At 35.0% G+C, this 18,080-nt stretch overlaps 2 protein-coding genes across 2 annotated transcripts; both read right to left on the reverse strand.

Moving 5' to 3' along the window:
• Positions 1-3,666: 3,666 nt before the first annotated feature.
• On the reverse strand, positions 3,667-5,831 carry LOC21400027. Its single transcript, XM_010105194.2, has 4 exons — positions 5,814-5,831; positions 5,526-5,650; positions 4,395-4,679; positions 3,667-4,032 (listed from the first exon to the last, which is right to left on the reverse strand). Exons 1-4 carry the CDS (start codon positions 5,829-5,831, stop codon positions 3,975-3,977), a joined length of 486 nt encoding a protein of 161 aa, XP_010103496.1. The 3' UTR covers positions 3,667-3,974.
• A 4,079-nt stretch (positions 5,832-9,910) lies between these two features.
• Positions 9,911-13,170, reverse strand: LOC21400028 (ubiquitin carboxyl-terminal hydrolase 2). Its single transcript, XM_024170196.1, has 6 exons — positions 13,004-13,170; positions 12,655-12,708; positions 11,319-11,365; positions 11,080-11,126; positions 10,858-10,960; positions 9,911-10,768 (listed from the first exon to the last, which is right to left on the reverse strand). The coding sequence occupies exons 2-6, from the start codon at positions 12,683-12,685 to the stop codon at positions 9,992-9,994; spliced, it is 1,005 nt and encodes a 334-aa protein (XP_024025964.1). The 5' UTR covers positions 12,686-12,708; positions 13,004-13,170; the 3' UTR covers positions 9,911-9,991.
• Between the last annotated feature and the right edge of the window lie 4,910 nt (positions 13,171-18,080).

Consider the following 18,080-nt stretch of genomic DNA (forward strand, 5'->3'; position numbering starts at 1 on the left):
GCCCTGGGACAGCCCCCGGACATCCCCGGGACAAACCTGGGGCAGCCCCGGGACAGCCTTGGGTCCGCCCCGGGACATCCCCAGGACATCCCCTGGACAAACCCAGGATAGCCCTGGGACAGCCCCGGTACAGCCCGGGGACAGCCCCGAGACAGCGCTGGGGCAGCCCCGGTAGAGCCACGGGAAGCCCCGGGACTGCCCCGGTACTGCCCACAGACCCGGGTCAGCCCCGTTGACCGGAAAATAAAGAGTCTGCATCATCGTGAGATTCCCCTAGTGAATATGTTGTGGCAGCACCATGGAGTTAAGGAAGCAACATGGGATCTTGAAACGACGATGCAGGAGCTGTATCCGCATCTGTTCACACTTTGAGGTAGGCTTTAATTTCAGGGACGGAATTGCCTAAGGGGGGTGGAGCTGTAACACCCTGAAGAATTAATTGAGATTAATTAAGGTAATTGAGATTATTAGTGTGCCTAATCTGATTTAATTAATTGAGTTTTGATTAATAAATGTTTCTGATACGTGTGAGTTTAAATAGTTCCAAGGTATTTAAATTATTCTCAGTAGTTTATTTTAACCCAGAAGTGTGTATGGGCGCATTTCTGGACTGCTCTTTTAACATATTGACACTTGTCCATTTTCTTTCCTTTTCTTTTTCTTTTTCTTTTCTTCCTTTCCTTTCACGTGCATCTCACTCTCTCTCACTCTCCCGTGCTCTCTCTCTCTCTCTCTCTCTCTCTCTCTTATTTGTGTCCCAAATCAAACGGATCTTGAACCAATGAAAGATTTAAAGAAGTTTTCAACGTCAAGAGAAGGATTCGAGGTAAGATTACTGAAAGAACCTCTCTTGAATCTCCTTTTAGTGAATTTCAAAACTTAGTTTTGGTTCAAACCGGATTTTGATGGTTTTTGAATAAAACTAGAGTAGAAATTGGAGATCTTGGGTTCTTTGGACTTCTTTTAGGACCTAGAACCCAGATCTAGTGGTTTCCCTTTGAAATATCTCGATTTGGGACTGGATTTGTAGGTTTTTGGACTGGTTTCCGCGAGCTTCTCTCGCGCAGCTGATTCCACTGGTCGACCTGTCCGGTTGACCGGATCACATGGAAACCGGTCGACCTACGGAGTCGACTAGATTGCAGGCTGACCGGTCGACCGGTCCGGTCGACCGGTGTGCACACTACCGGTCGACCAGTAGTGTTGCACTACTCTGTCACCGATCGACCGGTGCACACGGGTTTGACCCTGTTTGGCCTGAAAATGCTGTTTTGACCCCTGTTTTTGGGGAGAACCCAAATTAGCTTCATTTGGGGACTTGAGATAAATGGATTAGCATCTTTAATCCTTGATTTGAGATTGAAAACCCTTGGAATGATAATTTAAAACATGAAAATGGATTAGGGAACACTAATTAAAAATCTTGGTACATAATTGAGATTTGGACTGCTTTAGGAGTGAGAGTTAATCCTAAAGTGTTATCTTGTATCAGTGATCGCTGAGGATTCAGACTGAAGGGGTTTGAGGAAGCAGAAGCCGGAAAAGGCAACGCTAGTTCCAGGTTTGATAGTGCGAGGTAGGATTTCTATCCCTTTTCCTTGTGAGCCTGTTTTCAAAAAAGATTTTGGCCTTGGAAATGTTTTAAAGAAAGGGGTTGGTTTGCGTAAGAAAAACTCTTTGAAAACCATGGCTTGTTTAGTTCATGGAACCTCATGGCTTGTCCCAGGAAATCCACAGCTTGTCCAGTCATGGAACCTCATGGCTGTCCAGTCATGGGGCCCGCGGCTTGAGTAGTTCGTGGGGTCATATTAACGATTTCAGAATGTTAATGAATTATTTTTTAAGCAAAGAGATCTTGTGAACTGGTAAGGGAGTCTATTGCTGTAAGCCTAGATAGGATGCGGATAGTGCGTCCTCAGGGGCAAAACCCGAAACTCGGTCCGGGTAGGCGAGGCACTTGGTTAGGTAAGTAATTTGTACTAATTACTTGTTGAAGCCTGTAAAACGATTATTTTCAGTTATATTTCCTTTGAGAAAAAGGATGTGAGGTTCCGGCTGTCTGTTGGAACTGAATGTCTTATTTTATTTACTTATTCATTTATCTATTCCCTCGCTCACTTATTATTCATTTATTTATAACGTTTATTTCAAATTATATCCTACTGGGCCTTTCGCTCACGTTTTCTCTTTTAAATGTATTAAACCCCTCCCAGGAGATTCTAGGAGCGGTGCACAGTAGCTGAATATTTGCTATGGAGCAGCTGAGTTGTGCTGCTATTGGAATCAAGTGAGGATTGTGATCATCCTCTGGAATAAAATGTAAGGAATTGAGAATTCTGTAAACTCTTGAAATATTTGGATTAACTAGACTGTGGTTGATGTCTGTTGTAATGATTATTTACATGTTCATATATGTACGATACTGTATGTCCTGTGGGGTGGAGCCCTGTGTGTTGTCAGAGGCTCGAGATTCTTCGGTAATTTATTTATATTTTAATACAGTCGAGTGGGGCTCGTCTGGAGATCTGCTTTATTAACCCCTAATCGAGCTTCACGTCACCCACCCCGTTTGGGAGGCGTGACACATATTATGAGGATGTAATCTGTGTAAACGTTATTGTGATTGCCATACTTGTGTTGACGTATTTATTTCTGGACATAATGCTTTCAAAATTTCTGATCAACATTTTGAATGAACTGAGGATCAAAATGAAATCGAGAGGAGATTTTTGTGACATAACTCTGAAATAAATACCATTAATTCTGAGATAGTATAGAGATATATCTATCTATTTTTATGTGGTCATTTTTGAATCCTTTAATCTTAATGAATATTTTGTAATTTAATTCACATAGAGATATAATGAGTTTTTTTTTTCTTTTTATGTAGTATATTTTATGTATAACTTGAGAAAGAGTACATAAAATATAAGAGAATTTAACTATCAACATAGTAAAGATCTCAAAATCACAATAATTTTTTAAATAAATTAAATTCGATTAATATTGATAAAATCATGATTCCCATCATTTTCATAATCATTGTTTTTATCATTGTCTTGTCATTTTAAAAAATAATTTTATTTTTATTTTATTATTTTTAAATTTGGTTGTTTTTTTAAATTTTAATTTTGTAAAATTAATCAAAATTCATCTTTTCATTTACTCAAATAAAATTAAAATTATCTAATTTTAGTACTTAATGAATATATTATTTTCGTGGGAACAATACTTTTAAACTCACTTTTTATTGCTGGTTAACGATATCATGCACTTGCAATTGACACCACAACGTGTTACACCTTACCAAATGACAAGGGAAAAAAAAAAAGAAATTCTGGCTATCAGAACTATGATTTTGTGATTCTTGTTCTTTTGATTGTTGCCAATCAAATTTTTATTTGCAGGACGGAGGAATGAATCCGCGGCCGGGAATATTGGATCCCTGGCACCCACCCCCGGCTTTGTCACCTTCCGTGCTATCTAGGGCACCATCTACGCAGAATTCATGGTACTAAGCACACAAAACAAACTAATTCTAACAACCACATTAATCCTTAAAATCTTCCCTTTGAAGTCTAATTTATTTCAATATATATATATTTTTTTTTCCATTTGGATTTGTAGGTAGTGTCATAATCTGCTTTGCTGTAGTTCTTTATCTATCTCACTACTAATGGACGAGGTTCAACAATTGACAAGTATATTAGAACAAAAGAAAAAAGCAAGTGTCTCTCTATTTTTATTCAAATTAATATGGGAAACCAAGAAACAGGGGAAAAAACAGAGCCTCTCTGCTTTGATTTCACTCTAGAATATTGTGGATTAGAGTGAGAGAGGGCTGAAGGGATTTATTTAGATTTTTTTTGTGTCTAATGTTTTTGAATTAATATGTACAGTATGATAATAATATTATCATTTGAGGACATCTGATAGACACGAATCAGATTGTTTAGTGACATGAAATTCGTCAATTAAATATGGCGACTTGGATCCACTCCAACAGTTTTAAGTGTCTCTGCATTTCGAGGCCTGAAAAAGAAAATTAAAATCATATAATACTCATTTAGTTTTTTTTAAGTTATAAATAACTTGAATCACTTTTTTTTAACACACAAAAATTCAACATATTGATTATTTTATGGGATAATAATAATAATAATAAACATCTCATACGCTTTATCAAAATGTCGTGTTTCACGTAGTATTTTCAGAAATGCTTCATCTATTACTCTATTCAAACTATCTCATATATTAAATTGTGTTAAATCTCCACTTAAAAATCGTGTTAAGGGAAATTTTTACCATGATCTGTAAAATGTAGGTGATATGTACAACATGATATGAAAATGCTTAATTTAGAATTTTCGTATCTCAACATTCCGAGTACATACCGAGTAAAAGGGTTGGGTCGGACGGGGTCGCGTAGGGTAGGGTTGTGGTCCTGGATGTGAGCCACCTTCCTAAGAAAAGATTTGTTCACAAACTTGTCCGCAGAGCTAATTACACCATCAGGGTCATCCACCTCAGGCATGGTCTCTCTTTTCTTCTTGTTTATGTTGACAGCGGGAGAATGCAAGAGTTGCTGCTTCGCGGTGTGCGTAGCGATCGTCACAGCCACCACCACCATTCCCATCACCATATAAATCGGAGCAAACTCTCCCTTCATTGCTAGTGCCCTGCAATCCCAAAACAAGTCACAATAACAATTGGTGCATGTATGTAAATAGCTAGAGGAATTGGCCTTAAAAAGGAAACCTAATAGTAGCCACGTTTTTTTCGTTGTCTTTCTAGCACGTGATCTTATTAAATTCACGCACAATTTTAATATGATGTTCAAAAGCGCACACTACTAACATAATATTTACCAATTTCTATAAAATAAAAACATGCAGAAAACACAAAATTTTCTTTCTCGATCTTGAGAGTCGGGAGGAGAACCCTACAGGTGAATCCCACTATTTATATATTTACTTCTAATAAAAAAAGAGTTCAGAAAAAGAGTCATTAGCGCTATCATATCCTCTTATGGTGTTAATATAGAGGCTCACATACACTAATAAGAATGTTCGCTAAAACTCAATAAACAGGAACCTCATTATAGTTGGCAACCATCAAACTGCTCTAAAAAATAATGCACACACAAGTGTATATTTACACATATATGAATGACATCTGAGATATGCATCATGATTGTACCTCATAATAATTCAACTAAGGAGAGAGGACCTATATATGCTTACACCCAAAATCTGACACAAAGCAGAACAAGAGGTGATCTATATATGCTTGTTGTTTGGCCACCCAGAAAAGTCTTCCCGTTTACAGGCTATCACAAAAGCCTGAGTGATACGTGGTGATACAAAGGAAAATGCAACTTGGCTCCTTGTCTTTGTTTGAACGTGGCAATTTTGGGAGCCAAACATGTAAATGGGAAATGAAAAATAATAATATTGTTCCATTTAATGCGCATAAAAGAAAAAAAAAAAAAAAAAAAAACACAGAAAAAGCCTTTTTTTTTCGACCTGAAGTTAGATTGTGCAGAATGGGCAGCATCAAAAGTGGCCGTAAAAGTTTTCAGTTTGGGAGCAGTTGAGGTTACAAATGGTCGGTCTGATCCCAACCGAGCAAGCATTGATCTCCAGTAGTTCTGCATTACACCAAATATTCCCCACATTATTTAATATCAAATCAATAAAAGAAAAAGAAAAAAGAAATTCAAAGAGATCGATTAAGCGGTTACAATAGTGATATGTGTTGGCATTTGTTAGAGAACATATTTTCAGCAAATATTTCAGTTTTCAGGTACTTACAGTTGCCCTCAAAGCCATTTTCTCTGAGCAAGTTAAGATAATATTTGGATTAATGAGGTTTTGGTATTGTTTATATAGGGAAATACGATAGAGGGAGGAAATGCAGTTTTTGTAGTGGGTTATAGTAAGGAACCGAAAGAGATTGCAAGGTTCCCGGTTCATCACCTGGTAATATTAACAAATTGTGTGTGGACCCCACCATCAATTCCTCAGTAGTTGGTTGGATAGTTTGAATCCTAATATATGGGAGGGCCACTCCTTTCTATTTTTTATTTTTGAAGGTTTTATATTTATTTTTTAATGTCTATAAAATATTAAAGATAAGTTTTGGATTTGGTGGAGAAAAATGAGATAAATACCCCCTTAAAATATATGAGTCTGGATTTTTATTTTTTATTTTTAATTAATATTTTTTTAATCAAATAATTTTATAAGTAAAAAAGGATATTAACTAAGAGTAAGAGGTAAAAATTCATATTCTATACCGTACTTAAGAATAAGCTCAGTAATTAATGTTCTTTTTGAGATGAGATGAGGAGCCCGTTCAGTTCGCTAATTTGAGTTTTTAATTCGAGATGAGATGTGATGTTGTGTGAGAGCTTTTTATTGTAGTAAAAAAGTTAGATGTGACTGTTTCTGAGAGCTTTTTACTGTAGTAAAACTCGAATTCTAAACTCGAATCAGCGAATTGAACGGGGCCTGAGATTAGAAGCAATCGCAAGCCCATTCTGTAGAAACTTGAAATTTCATAAAAAGAATAACTTTATGTGCAAAACATTGTAATTTGAAGGCTTTTTCATGGCATTAAGGATAATGTGTTGCTTCTTACATAACCTTCTTGTAAAATTTCTTTTCAAGCCTATGGTCCAACCTTTGAGGTAAAAGTGTTTTTTGGGTGCTATCATCGTTCTTTTGGTTTCTCAATTTTTGTGGTACGCGACAAATAGTCGCGTGCTCATCACGTAGAAACTAGAAATTCAAAAAGAAACAATTTCGTTCTACTTAAAATGTTATAATTTCAAGCACTTTCATGGGCATCGAAGATAATGGAATAACATATTGCTCCTCAGATGACCGTTTTGTAAAATTTCATGTATATCACGCGATCGATATGTTATTACATTTATTCAATTTTAAAAGTAATCGTTATTGTTATGGTAAGAGATCAGAACTGCCAAAGAAATAAATACATGAATAAACTAATTATCCATAGAAAATATAGGGGACCAAAATTGTCACCATATTAATAGTTTGAAAACTTAACGCTAAGAATCCTTTAAAAATTTGGAGCAGAAGTTTTGTGTAAATAATCTTAAAGTGAGGTACTCTTAACTATACTACCACCGGGAAGAGGATGAGAAATCCTCTAGAAAATAAATATAAGGAGATTCTTTTATATATATATATATATATATATATATATATATATAAAATAGATCAATATTGATCAGTCTAATACATTTGTCAACAAATTTTTTTTAAATTCAAATTTTTATAGGAGACGCTACTAAAATTTTGAACATGGAAATTCTCTCTCCCTCTGTTAGGGTTCTATCTTTTTCTTCTAGTTACTTTCTTGTGCCGCTTAAAAAGTGGACATCTAAGGGCTGAAATCTGATGGTCCTTCGGACTCTTGGCCCATAGGAAGGTGCTCTGATGCTACGGGTGGTACTTTTCCAGTGAAGCTCTGAATACGCTAAGCTATGGGAGGGAAATATAGGCTTTGGTAAGGTTTTTTCCGGTGGGCTTTTGGCTACTAGCACTGGGTGTTCCGGTGTGGTGGAGTGATTGTGATTAGGTCTCCTCAATGTCCAGCTCTCTCAAGATAGTTTGTTTTGTGTTTCAATGGTCAATGACAGTGGAGGGAGTGGTGTGGTCGCAGCTTGGGGGCGGATGGAAGCGTCAGTTCTTGGTCGGTGCTTCGGTTCTCCCCTGAGTGGTGGGGGCATCGGCTCCATTTGTGTGGCTTGTTCCTTTACTGGCGGCGTTTGGTAGCGGTGATTGCTTGACTCCTTTTCAGCTCGCTCGGTACGCTGCAGTCCCCCTGCCCACTCTTGGTGGTGGTCGGCGGCTTCGTGGAGAGTCCATCGGTGTTATTTGGGACCTTTGTGTTTTAATTTATGTGTTTATGAAATAAAAGTCGCGGTGTCTTTGTTGTTAGTAGGATAATTAGGTTGCTTTGTTGGGTTTTTATTGTAATAATGGAGGTGGTCTCCCCACCATTCGGTGTTATCATTTTGTTTTGTCCGCATGTCATGCATGTCATGTGTCTATGCGGTGTTGTGTTATGTCTTACTGCTTTTGGTCTCTCGATCTTGACCGATCGGAGTTATCTGCTGGCTTCTGCGGTGTTTGTGGTGTGTTTGAAAGAGCCAATTTTGTGCTCAATTAAATGTGTGCCTCTTGGGTTTTCTTTCGTTGGAACTCAATACATGTGTTAGCCCCTTGATCGTTTCAGTCAAACCTCTGTGGTCGGGGGTTGAATTGCTAGTTGCACTCAGGTATTTCGCGTCTAAATTTGTGATTGTAATTTTCTGATTTGGAATGTAATTTTCATTTTCAAAAAAAAAAAAAAAAAAAAAAAAACTCTGTTTTGTATACAGGCTTAGAAGGATGACCCTAGGGGGAAAAAAAAGGAGGCTTCTCAGGGACAAACCCTGCCCATTTCATTGCCCCTCTATTTTTTTTTTAAACTTTTTACTTAGGTTTTTTTTTTTTTTTTTTCCTTTTTTTAAAGCTTTTCTTTTTCTTTTCTTCTTTGTACTACTTTATCTTTTTTTTTTATTACATGTTTTAGCTTTTGATTTTATATATTTTCAAATACATCTCATTTAAATACTTTTTTAAAGGTTATTTAAAATATTAGTTTTTAGTTATCCTGTATAATTAATTTATTCTCAAATGTTTCTTTTCACAAACATTTTTTACATGTGATTTTCATAAATTTTAACTTCAACAGCAAAACATTTCAGACAAAGTTTTTCTTTTAATTTTTTTTTATCTTTTGCTTCATATATTTTTTCACACCTTTATTTCTTTTATTTTTTAATTTTTCTTCCTTTTTTTCCCAACGATTTGTATAACTGGGAATATTAGATAAAGAGGAAAATTCCCAATGCTCTGTTTGGTATTAAAGGAAAGTGAAAGGAAAGAACAAGCTGGAAAGATTTTAGAATGGAAATCGGTAAGTTGAGATATTTGGTAAGAAGGAAATTTAGAAAAATTGAGTGGAAAAATTAGTTGGTGTGTCCCACTATATTTTGTCCATATAAAAGTGGGTGCATTATGGGAGGAAAATTTTTGGCACCAATAGTAAGTGCTTGCTAAATATTCGAGTAAAAGGAGAACTTTGACAATAATAACTTTTCCATCCCATTGGTTTTATTTTTTTAATAAAAAATAAAAAAGGTAAATTCATTTTTTCGCCCCTATCATACCAAACACCAAACAACTTAAGAAAACCAAAATCTTTTCTATTATGAGAGGATCTCATAAGGCCCGTACATAGATATCAACAGTCATTTCCTTAACTTCAAAAATTATGTTGTTCCTTTCCATCCAAATAACCCAAAGCAGAGGCAACACCATTGCTTTCCACATGACCTTAGCTTTCTTGGTACCACCAAAAACAATAAATTTCTCCTCCAGCACCTCATTTCTTTTTTATTTCCCTATATTCATAGTAAAAGCGAATTATGTATCCATACATATCTAAAAGTATGGTAAGAGAATACATAGAAAGACACTAACCCGTTCATTTCACCGATTCGAGTTTAAAATTCAAGTTTTGCTACAGTAAAAAACTCCTAGAAACAATCACTTCTAACTTTTTTACTACAGTAAAAAACTCTCATATAAAATCACATCTGAACTCAAATTAAAAACTCAAATTAACGAACTAAACAAACCTTAAATACATGACATTTTTTTGATACCTTGTTTATGCTAGTTAAACAGCCCAAAAAGTTATCAGTTTTAAGGTAGGTTTATCCAAAACCTGTGGACATGAAATAATACTAAATGGTGAAACATGACAGGTCATCTCAGCAAAACACATTATTTTAACAGAACGAGGGGCAAAAAAAAAAAAAGCTAAGTTATAATTTAAACCCATTCAAATTTGGTATATTAAATTAGGAATCCGCAAGTCGCTTTTACAGTTACCAACCACCATTCTTTCACAGAGTTCCTCCTTTCTTCTGCTTTGCTTTCTCAATAAGGGGCTTCAACTGCTTCTTCTCAGCAAGAATCTTGAGAAAGTTAAACAAAAAGGGAATGTAATTGTGTTTCCGGCGAATGTTTTCGGTTCTCCATTTCTTGAATTTTTCCTCCTCGATCAAAATCTTCTCGGTGGCAGCCTCAATCCCTGAATTCACTTCCGAAAGAGATTTGTTTAGTGCTTCAAATTTGCTAATGTCGACCGGTCTCTCTGATTGTAAGGTGTTTATCTGCTGCAGAATACGCTCCCTCCTCTTTTGGAGCTCCTTGAGCTCAGCTGTGTACATCTCTTTCCTGTTCTTGATGATTGCCATAAGATTGAACCTTATTTCGCTTTTGGCATACCTTTCTATCCGTTCCTGGATTACTGGTTGCACCAACTGCAGCCAATCCATGTCGCCTTGCCCGCCAGTGCACTGTCCGAGGCTAATGGGTCCCTCCTTTAACCCATCAAGCTCATAAAGTACACCGTCAACAGAAATATAGCTTATGAAGTGGTACACGTCGTCGTCTTTGCCAGCAGCCTTCTGCTCCTCAGGAACAAAAGGCTCAGGCCTCGCAAAGCTATTGTGGGCAGTTCGTATTGATTCGCTGTTATTTATTGCTAACCCTTTGAGCTCGGGCGGAAAATTCTTTGAGAACTCTTTCAGTTTCGATAGTTCGGGGCCAATATCAACATCCGGAGAGTTCATAAGGATGGACAAGATCGCTTGAGTGGCACAAGCATTATTGATAACCTAAAAGAGGATAAGACACACATAAGAGAAAATAAAAGCTTATGCACATGGAGTTTCAACACGATAACAACAAACTTTCACAAACTAACCTGACTTGCAAAATACAAGTTAGGATTTGGATCCTTCATCACAAGGCGGTCATCCTTTTCCCCCGGCCGCCATTTGAATAGGAAAATCAAACCATAAACGGGCCTGTAAATGAGAAAGAAGAACTAGTAGTTGTAGTATTAGCTCTATTAGGATAAAACTTTGAACTATTTGTCACCATGGCATAGCTATGTTACTAAAACATATAACTAGCATCAACTCACCTTAGATTATTTAGGGAATCAAGGTCTAGGGAATACAACTCCTCGACCTGATAAAACATATTAAGTCATCATAACGGTATATTCAAAAATGCTAACCCTAACTAAATGAAAGAACCGCTATAAACATATTCATAAAGATTCGATGCATTGCCAAGATCACAAAATGTTTCAAGTGAGGAGATACCAACTGCAAGCTAAGACCATCACATTGTAAGCAATAAAATTAGATGAGGACTTACCTGCACACCTTTTACTTGCATCTGCTGTATAAGTTCTGTAAACACCCCTGAAATACAAGATAAAACCATTACACGAAAGGCGAAAAGGGTGGTAATTTATACTCATAAGTGACATTTCAATTGATAGTCCATAATATTATTGGACGAACATTAAAAGGGATAGGACAAAGGGGACACAAGAATGAGATCTGACACAGGCTCACGGGCATTGCATATAATTGCTACAGACTACAAGTAAAATACACAGGAAAAGCAAAATACACAGACACAAGTAGTTATCCTGAAACCAAGAGTGGCATGTGGCATGTATTAACCGTATTTTATATTTCTCTCTGTATATTCTCAATTTGGATGGTATTCAACGACAATGATAGTATCACTTACTCTCTTTTTTTTGTTTTTTTTTTTTGTTTTTTTGTTTTGTTTTGTTTTGCAATATATGAATATATATTAGTTGTTCCCCCTATTTTTTGAGTCGCTTTAACCACATACAAGATAAGACCTTGTAAAATGTAAAATCTGTGAGGCAAGCAGTTACTCTTGCTAGACCGAGTTTGTATGTTGAATACGTAACATATCCAAAATAGACACTAGTAGGCTGAATTTTAGATAAATCCCAATCCTAAAAGAAACTTTTGCTTAGATTCTAAATGGGAATCATTGGTGTTTGAATACAAGAGTATTACTATCAAGCACATGTAAGCAATTCCGATCCTAAAACTACCTGCCTCTGGTTTTAAACTTTTTTTTTTCTCCTGAAAAGATATAAATATATCATCAAGAAACCAAAGAGAAACAGGGCGGGGAAGAATGCCAAGTACACAACATACCACAGAAGAACCAAAAAAACATAGAGGTAGCCCAGAAAACCAAATAAAGGTAAAAAAATTTACAAGTAAAACAAGTAGTCTGCAGAGAGAATCCACATTCTATTTGCAAAAAATCAGCCATTAAATCAAAATAGTCTAATAATGGGACACTGACTAATGAAGACAGCTTTAAAAAAGCCGATAAATTGAAAAAAAAAAAAAGTGGAATAATCTAAATATCCGAAATATATCTCATCTTCTTCCTATCTATACCTTGCCCATTGACAAGGATTTTCTGGATGATCTTGTAATACCTCAAATAAACATCTCCATCAAAGAAACTCAACAAAACCCCTCAAATAATCACCAAAACAATTAAAAATATAATTTTGGTTTTTTAAAAAAGCCCTCAACTTCAACTATGGTGTGTGTATATATATATATCACAACTTGTTCTCATAACATTACAGAAGGACACCCCAGAAAATCTAAAACGTAATGGAAATAAAATAATGATGAAATCATACCTGGGTCGGACTCAATCGTGCACCAAGACATACTGCCAAATCTTCTATCAGCAACTGACCAAAAAAAAAAAAAATCAATTGAATTGAATTTCCTAAAACTGAAAAGAAAGCTTAAAGCTTCAACTGCATTAAAGCTTAATCTGCTTACATTCTATAATCAATGAGAATTGCCAACAAAGACAAAATATCAATAAAACCCTCAATTACCCAAAATAAATAAATAATAAAATTATGGGTTTTTAAAGGATTAACTCATGGTTACGGTCTTATTAATTTGACTCGTGGGCAGTGTTAAAAGGCTGAGCTAAAGAAGAAGAAAAAGAAGTGGAAATTAAAAGAGAGAAGTGACCAGAAAATCGAGATGAGCAGATGAGCTTAGGAGGGTTTCTCTTTCTTTCTTTCTTCGGCTTCTCCTTCTCGGTCTTGCTTTCTGCCCGTGTCTTGTTTGTCGCTTGGTATCCCGCTAATCCTTCTTGAACTCTTCGAGAATGGCGTTACTCCCTTTTTTTTTTTTTTTTTTTTGACAAATTTTATAAGTTCTCTTTAAATTTTATCACTTGTGATAACATTCAATTAAATTTTAAAATATACATGTTCCTTTCAAACTTTATCAATTATATCATGTTCTTTGAGTTTAATTCTGTCAAATTTTTTAATAAAAATACTTATAAACGTTATCTAAATTTTATTATTTGTGTTAATATACATTTTAAATTTTAAAATGTGCATGTTGTGTTTCTGAATTACGATATATTTCTAACTTTTCTCCCATTGTCTTGATTTAGTTTTTTAAACGGAAATATTGATATGACTATTTGAGCTTTATAAATGTATTATGGTCTAAAAATATTAGCTAGACACTAAGGGCATGTTCTTTTGTCTAAAAAACTCAAAAAAAGACAACTTAAGTTTCAACTTTATTCAAGTTCACGTTCTTTTAAGTTTCAACTTTATTCAATTTTACTCAACTTTATTCAAGTTCTAACTTCAATTCAAGTTATAACTCAAATTCAACTCAAAAATTACACTCAAATTACACTCCAAAAGAACAACCCCTAACTCTCAAAACGTTACTTGATTAGAAGCAATAAGAAAAAAAAAATGAGGGGCAAATCTATATAATGTAATAAGTTTGTTAATTTTTTAGTTTTTTTTTCTTTTTTCATTGGAATAGGTTTATTAGTAGGTTCTTTAATGTAAATGATAGATTTTTTTTTGGAATTTTATATTTAGTGTTTTCTTTGTGAAGATTTTTTTTTTAAAAGATTAGTTAAGTTAATGGGTTTTTTAAGGTTTGTGTTGAATTTTAAAAAAAAAATAAAATAAATAAAATAAATAACCTGAACATATTTAGATTTAGATTTCTATATTTCATGGTAACCACTAATAAAAACGTAACCATTGCAAACTCGTCTAAACGTATTTTATGTCGAGCACTTCTATGTAGGTTAAATCTTAAAAAATAACTAACAAAATCCATTACATTATAGAGATTTACTCCTCATTTTTTCATCTTTATTATCTCTACCCAACTAATCTTTTGAGAACTGGTGTCTAACTAACATTTTAGAGGGGAACGCATTCAATAAACCCCAAATATCATACATAATTATCAATTTAATGGTCATATCAACATTTTCATTTAAAAAATTGATAGAATCATGACAGATGGAGAAAAGTTGGAGAAATATCATAGTTCATGGCACAACATGTACATGTTAAAGTTTATGGAGTATATATGATACAAGTGACAAAGTTCATGGGGCGTTTATAAGTTTTTTTGTTAAAAAATTTAACAGAGTTTAACTCATAAGGCATATTGATATAAGTGATAAAGTTTAGATGACATATTAACACAAGTGACAAAATTTATGGAGAATTTATAAAATTTATCATTTTATTATTATTATTATTATTATTATTTGTAATAATATACTCACTTTGCACGTGTAGGTAGAGCTGTCTAATTCAAGTCGCCCGACCCGGTCTAGGACTTAGGGGCATGAAAGTGGACATCAGGCCGGGTGGGAGTGGGACACAGTCCTTTTGCATATGGCCGACCCACATCTTTTTAAGAAAAAATAAAAATAAACAAATAATTGATGAATGTATTTTCTATTTATATTTGTACTTTTATAATTAGCTTAATATTATGATTAGGATTATATGATTCGATTTGGATATATAATATTGACATTCAATAATTTGGTGGGATGGTAAAATTGTTTGTTGGAGTCAACAATCTATTTTGTGAAAAATCGTATTTCATGCAGAAGAATGTACCATCTCTTCAAAATTATCTGAAAACAGGTTTCGTCCAATATTCATATAAATATATTTAATTTTTAACTTTTTAAACCTAATTAATTCTTTTGTGGTTTTACTATTAAAATGTGAATTGTGTATGTTTAGAATTTGGTTTGTTTTGTACGATTTTTGATTTTGATTTAAATTTATAGTGAATTTCTACTTTAATTTTGTTTTGAATTGCTATAATTTTGAATGTATTTTTATATTAGATGGGGAATAAGACTAATATAGAAAAGTATAGAAAAAAGTATGGAAAATGCTCTCTTAAGGAGAATTCCAACCCATACCCATCTCTTTCTAATCAGGGATGGGGATGATTTTGGGGGCGGGATGGGAGCCCGTGGCCATCTTTTTGGGGTTTTAAATATGAAAAATGAGATGTTTATTTTAAGAGTTGGTTTATAATTTTAAATTTTTTATAGTGTTTTTTTTTTTATAAAAAATTTTAAAAATTAGAATTATAAATTATAATTCTAAATTTATGAACTAAATCTCTTAAAAATATTTTTATTTTTTGAAATGACATGCTGACGAAATGTCAAGTGTGACTTTTTTTCCTTTACTAAAGAACGTGTAGTTTATTTATTCAAGAGATGGCTTGGATTCAGGAGAGGGAAAAAAAAAAAAAAAACAAACAAACAAAAGATGTACGTGATTTCTGTTTTTAAAATTCGGTATCTCTCGATTAAACGTAAAAGGGAAGAAATATGTATATATATACCCTAAATTTTCATTGCCACCTCTAAATATTTAAAATTTAAAATTATTTTCTTTTTAATATCAAAATCTCACATAATTCGAAACATACCATTGTATTATACACGCCATACCTTTTTCATATCCCACATTTTGAGAAATTGTTTTGTTAAAAAGATCTTACTCCTTTCCTTTTTTATTAACTTATCATTTGAATATCTTATTTTTTAAGGAATAAATGCATTAACCTCAAGTAAGTTCAAGTTCAAACGAGACACAGAGCAAAAGGAGAAAAAAAAAAAAAAGTTCAAATGACACTAAGCGAGCAAAGAACAAAAAGTTTCAAATTTACACATGAAATCCATTTCAAGAGCCTTTTGCATATGGAGTTCTAGAATCTAGGAAACTTTGCATATTCCGAATACAAATTTGCTATTGTCCAAGGAAAGAAGATGAGACTTGGAAGCTTTGTCATATTTAGGATATCAAAATTCCATTTAAATAGTATGCAAAACTAGATTACAAAAATTATGAAATGTGATTTCCGTTAGTTTCCTTAAACTGGAGTGCAATACAGTTAAGGAGCTTAATATCCTGCTCTTTCCTAAATAAATGAATCGTATATGTCCCTCAAAAAAAAAAAAGTTCCAAGTGATTTTCTCTCTTCTTTTTCCTCTTTGATTTTCATTTGAGCTTGAAATCACTTGATTTTGTGCATTTATTCCAAAAAAAGAGGTGATAAAACTCACCAACTAAATTCTGGAATCAAAACTCTGGAATAGAGGTGAAAGTTCGGATCGTCCGACCTGGACCGGTGGTCGGAATGGAAATTTCAAGCCGCCTGAAGGGTTTAGGGTAAGCTCAGAATTTTATAAAGTATTTTAACAAAAAAAAAAACTTTAAAAAGAAAATGTTTGGGCCGGGCTAATCTGGCCTGAATAAGTTTTTGCGCTCGAAATTTTAACCCGGGCCAATAATGGTTGGCCTTGGGCCGGCCCATTTATCATTTTTGAAACTTATGGCTATACTCTGAAATCAACACACAAATAGAATTCCGCAAGAAAACCTTGAAGAAATTTTATTACTTTTCTTTGTGCAACGAACAAAAAAATGCAAGAACTTCCCCAGAGAAAATTTCCCCCAAAACTCTCTCTATAGATTTTACTCTCTTTTTCTGAGCCTCTAGTTCTCTTTCTCACCCTGAAACAAAATTATAACCCGTTCATTTTGTTAGTTCAAATCAAATCACAACTCAAGTTTTTGCTACAGTATTTTTCTCATGAAAATTTAAATTCAACTTTTATTGCTACATTATTTTCCCACACATTAATTTACTTTTTAATTCAAAGTTCTCAATTTAAACGAGTGAAACGATCATTTATATTATATATGTCATCCACTCAGATTGTGCCACCCGTCTATCTTGACTTACTATAGTTCCTAATTAACTAATTCACAATCTTGGTAATTTCTGTTTTAAATCAGAATATTGAACCAACTCTTTTTACAAAAGGTCATATACATGGAAACTTAGCAAAAAAGAAAAAAAAAAGTGATATCTTTGATATCAAAATGAGAATAATTTAAAATTTTAAATATTTAGAGGCACCTTAATAAAAACATGGGTGTTAATCTAATTTCTCACATATATATACATATATATATATACATATAAAGTTTTTAATGATTATATTTTTATTAGTGGTTAGCCATCAAAGAACTAAATTCCAAGTGAGCAACATATAAATCATATGATGAAACGGAAATAAAAAAAAGGGATCCGAAAAAAAAAATCAAAAGACGGGAAATAATATGCAATGTTACATAACATATAAGAGCAAAATTAATGAGAAAGAAAGGAAAAAGGTATATGATAATCAATATTGACCAGCCCGAAGAAAAAAAAAAACCAATATTGATCAACTAGCTAATATACAAATCGAAAACTGAGTTTGCCCCGGGCTGTCTCGGGGGTGCCTAGGGGCTTCCCGGGGCTGTCCTGCGGGTGCCCCGGGGAAGTTCCGGGGCTGTCCCGGGGCTGTCCCGGGGGTGCCCAGGGCTTCCCGGGGTTGCCCCGGAGATGTCCCGGGGCTGCCCAGGCCTGTCCCCGGTCTGTCCCAGGGCTTCCCCGAGGGTACCCAGAGTTTTCCTGGGGCTAACCCGGCGGTACCCAGGGGCTTCCCGGGGATGTCCCGGGGGTGCCCCGGGGCGGCCCCGGGGGTGCCCAGGGGCTTTCCGGGGGTGCCCCGGGGCTGTCCCGGGGCTGCCCCTGGGTTGTCCTGAGAGTACCCCGGGGGTGCCCCAGGGCTGTCCCGGGCGTGCCCCGGGGGTGTGCCGGGGCTGTCTCGCGGGTGCACCGGGGCTATCCCGGGGATGCGCCGGGGTTGTCCCGGGGCTACCCCTGGGCTGTCCCGGGCGTG

The sequence above is a fragment of the Morus notabilis genome, unplaced genomic scaffold, assembly GCF_000414095.1.
Source record: "Morus notabilis unplaced genomic scaffold, ASM41409v2 Scaffold413, whole genome shotgun sequence".
In the NCBI taxonomy this organism is placed as follows: domain Eukaryota; kingdom Viridiplantae; phylum Streptophyta; class Magnoliopsida; order Rosales; family Moraceae; genus Morus; species Morus notabilis.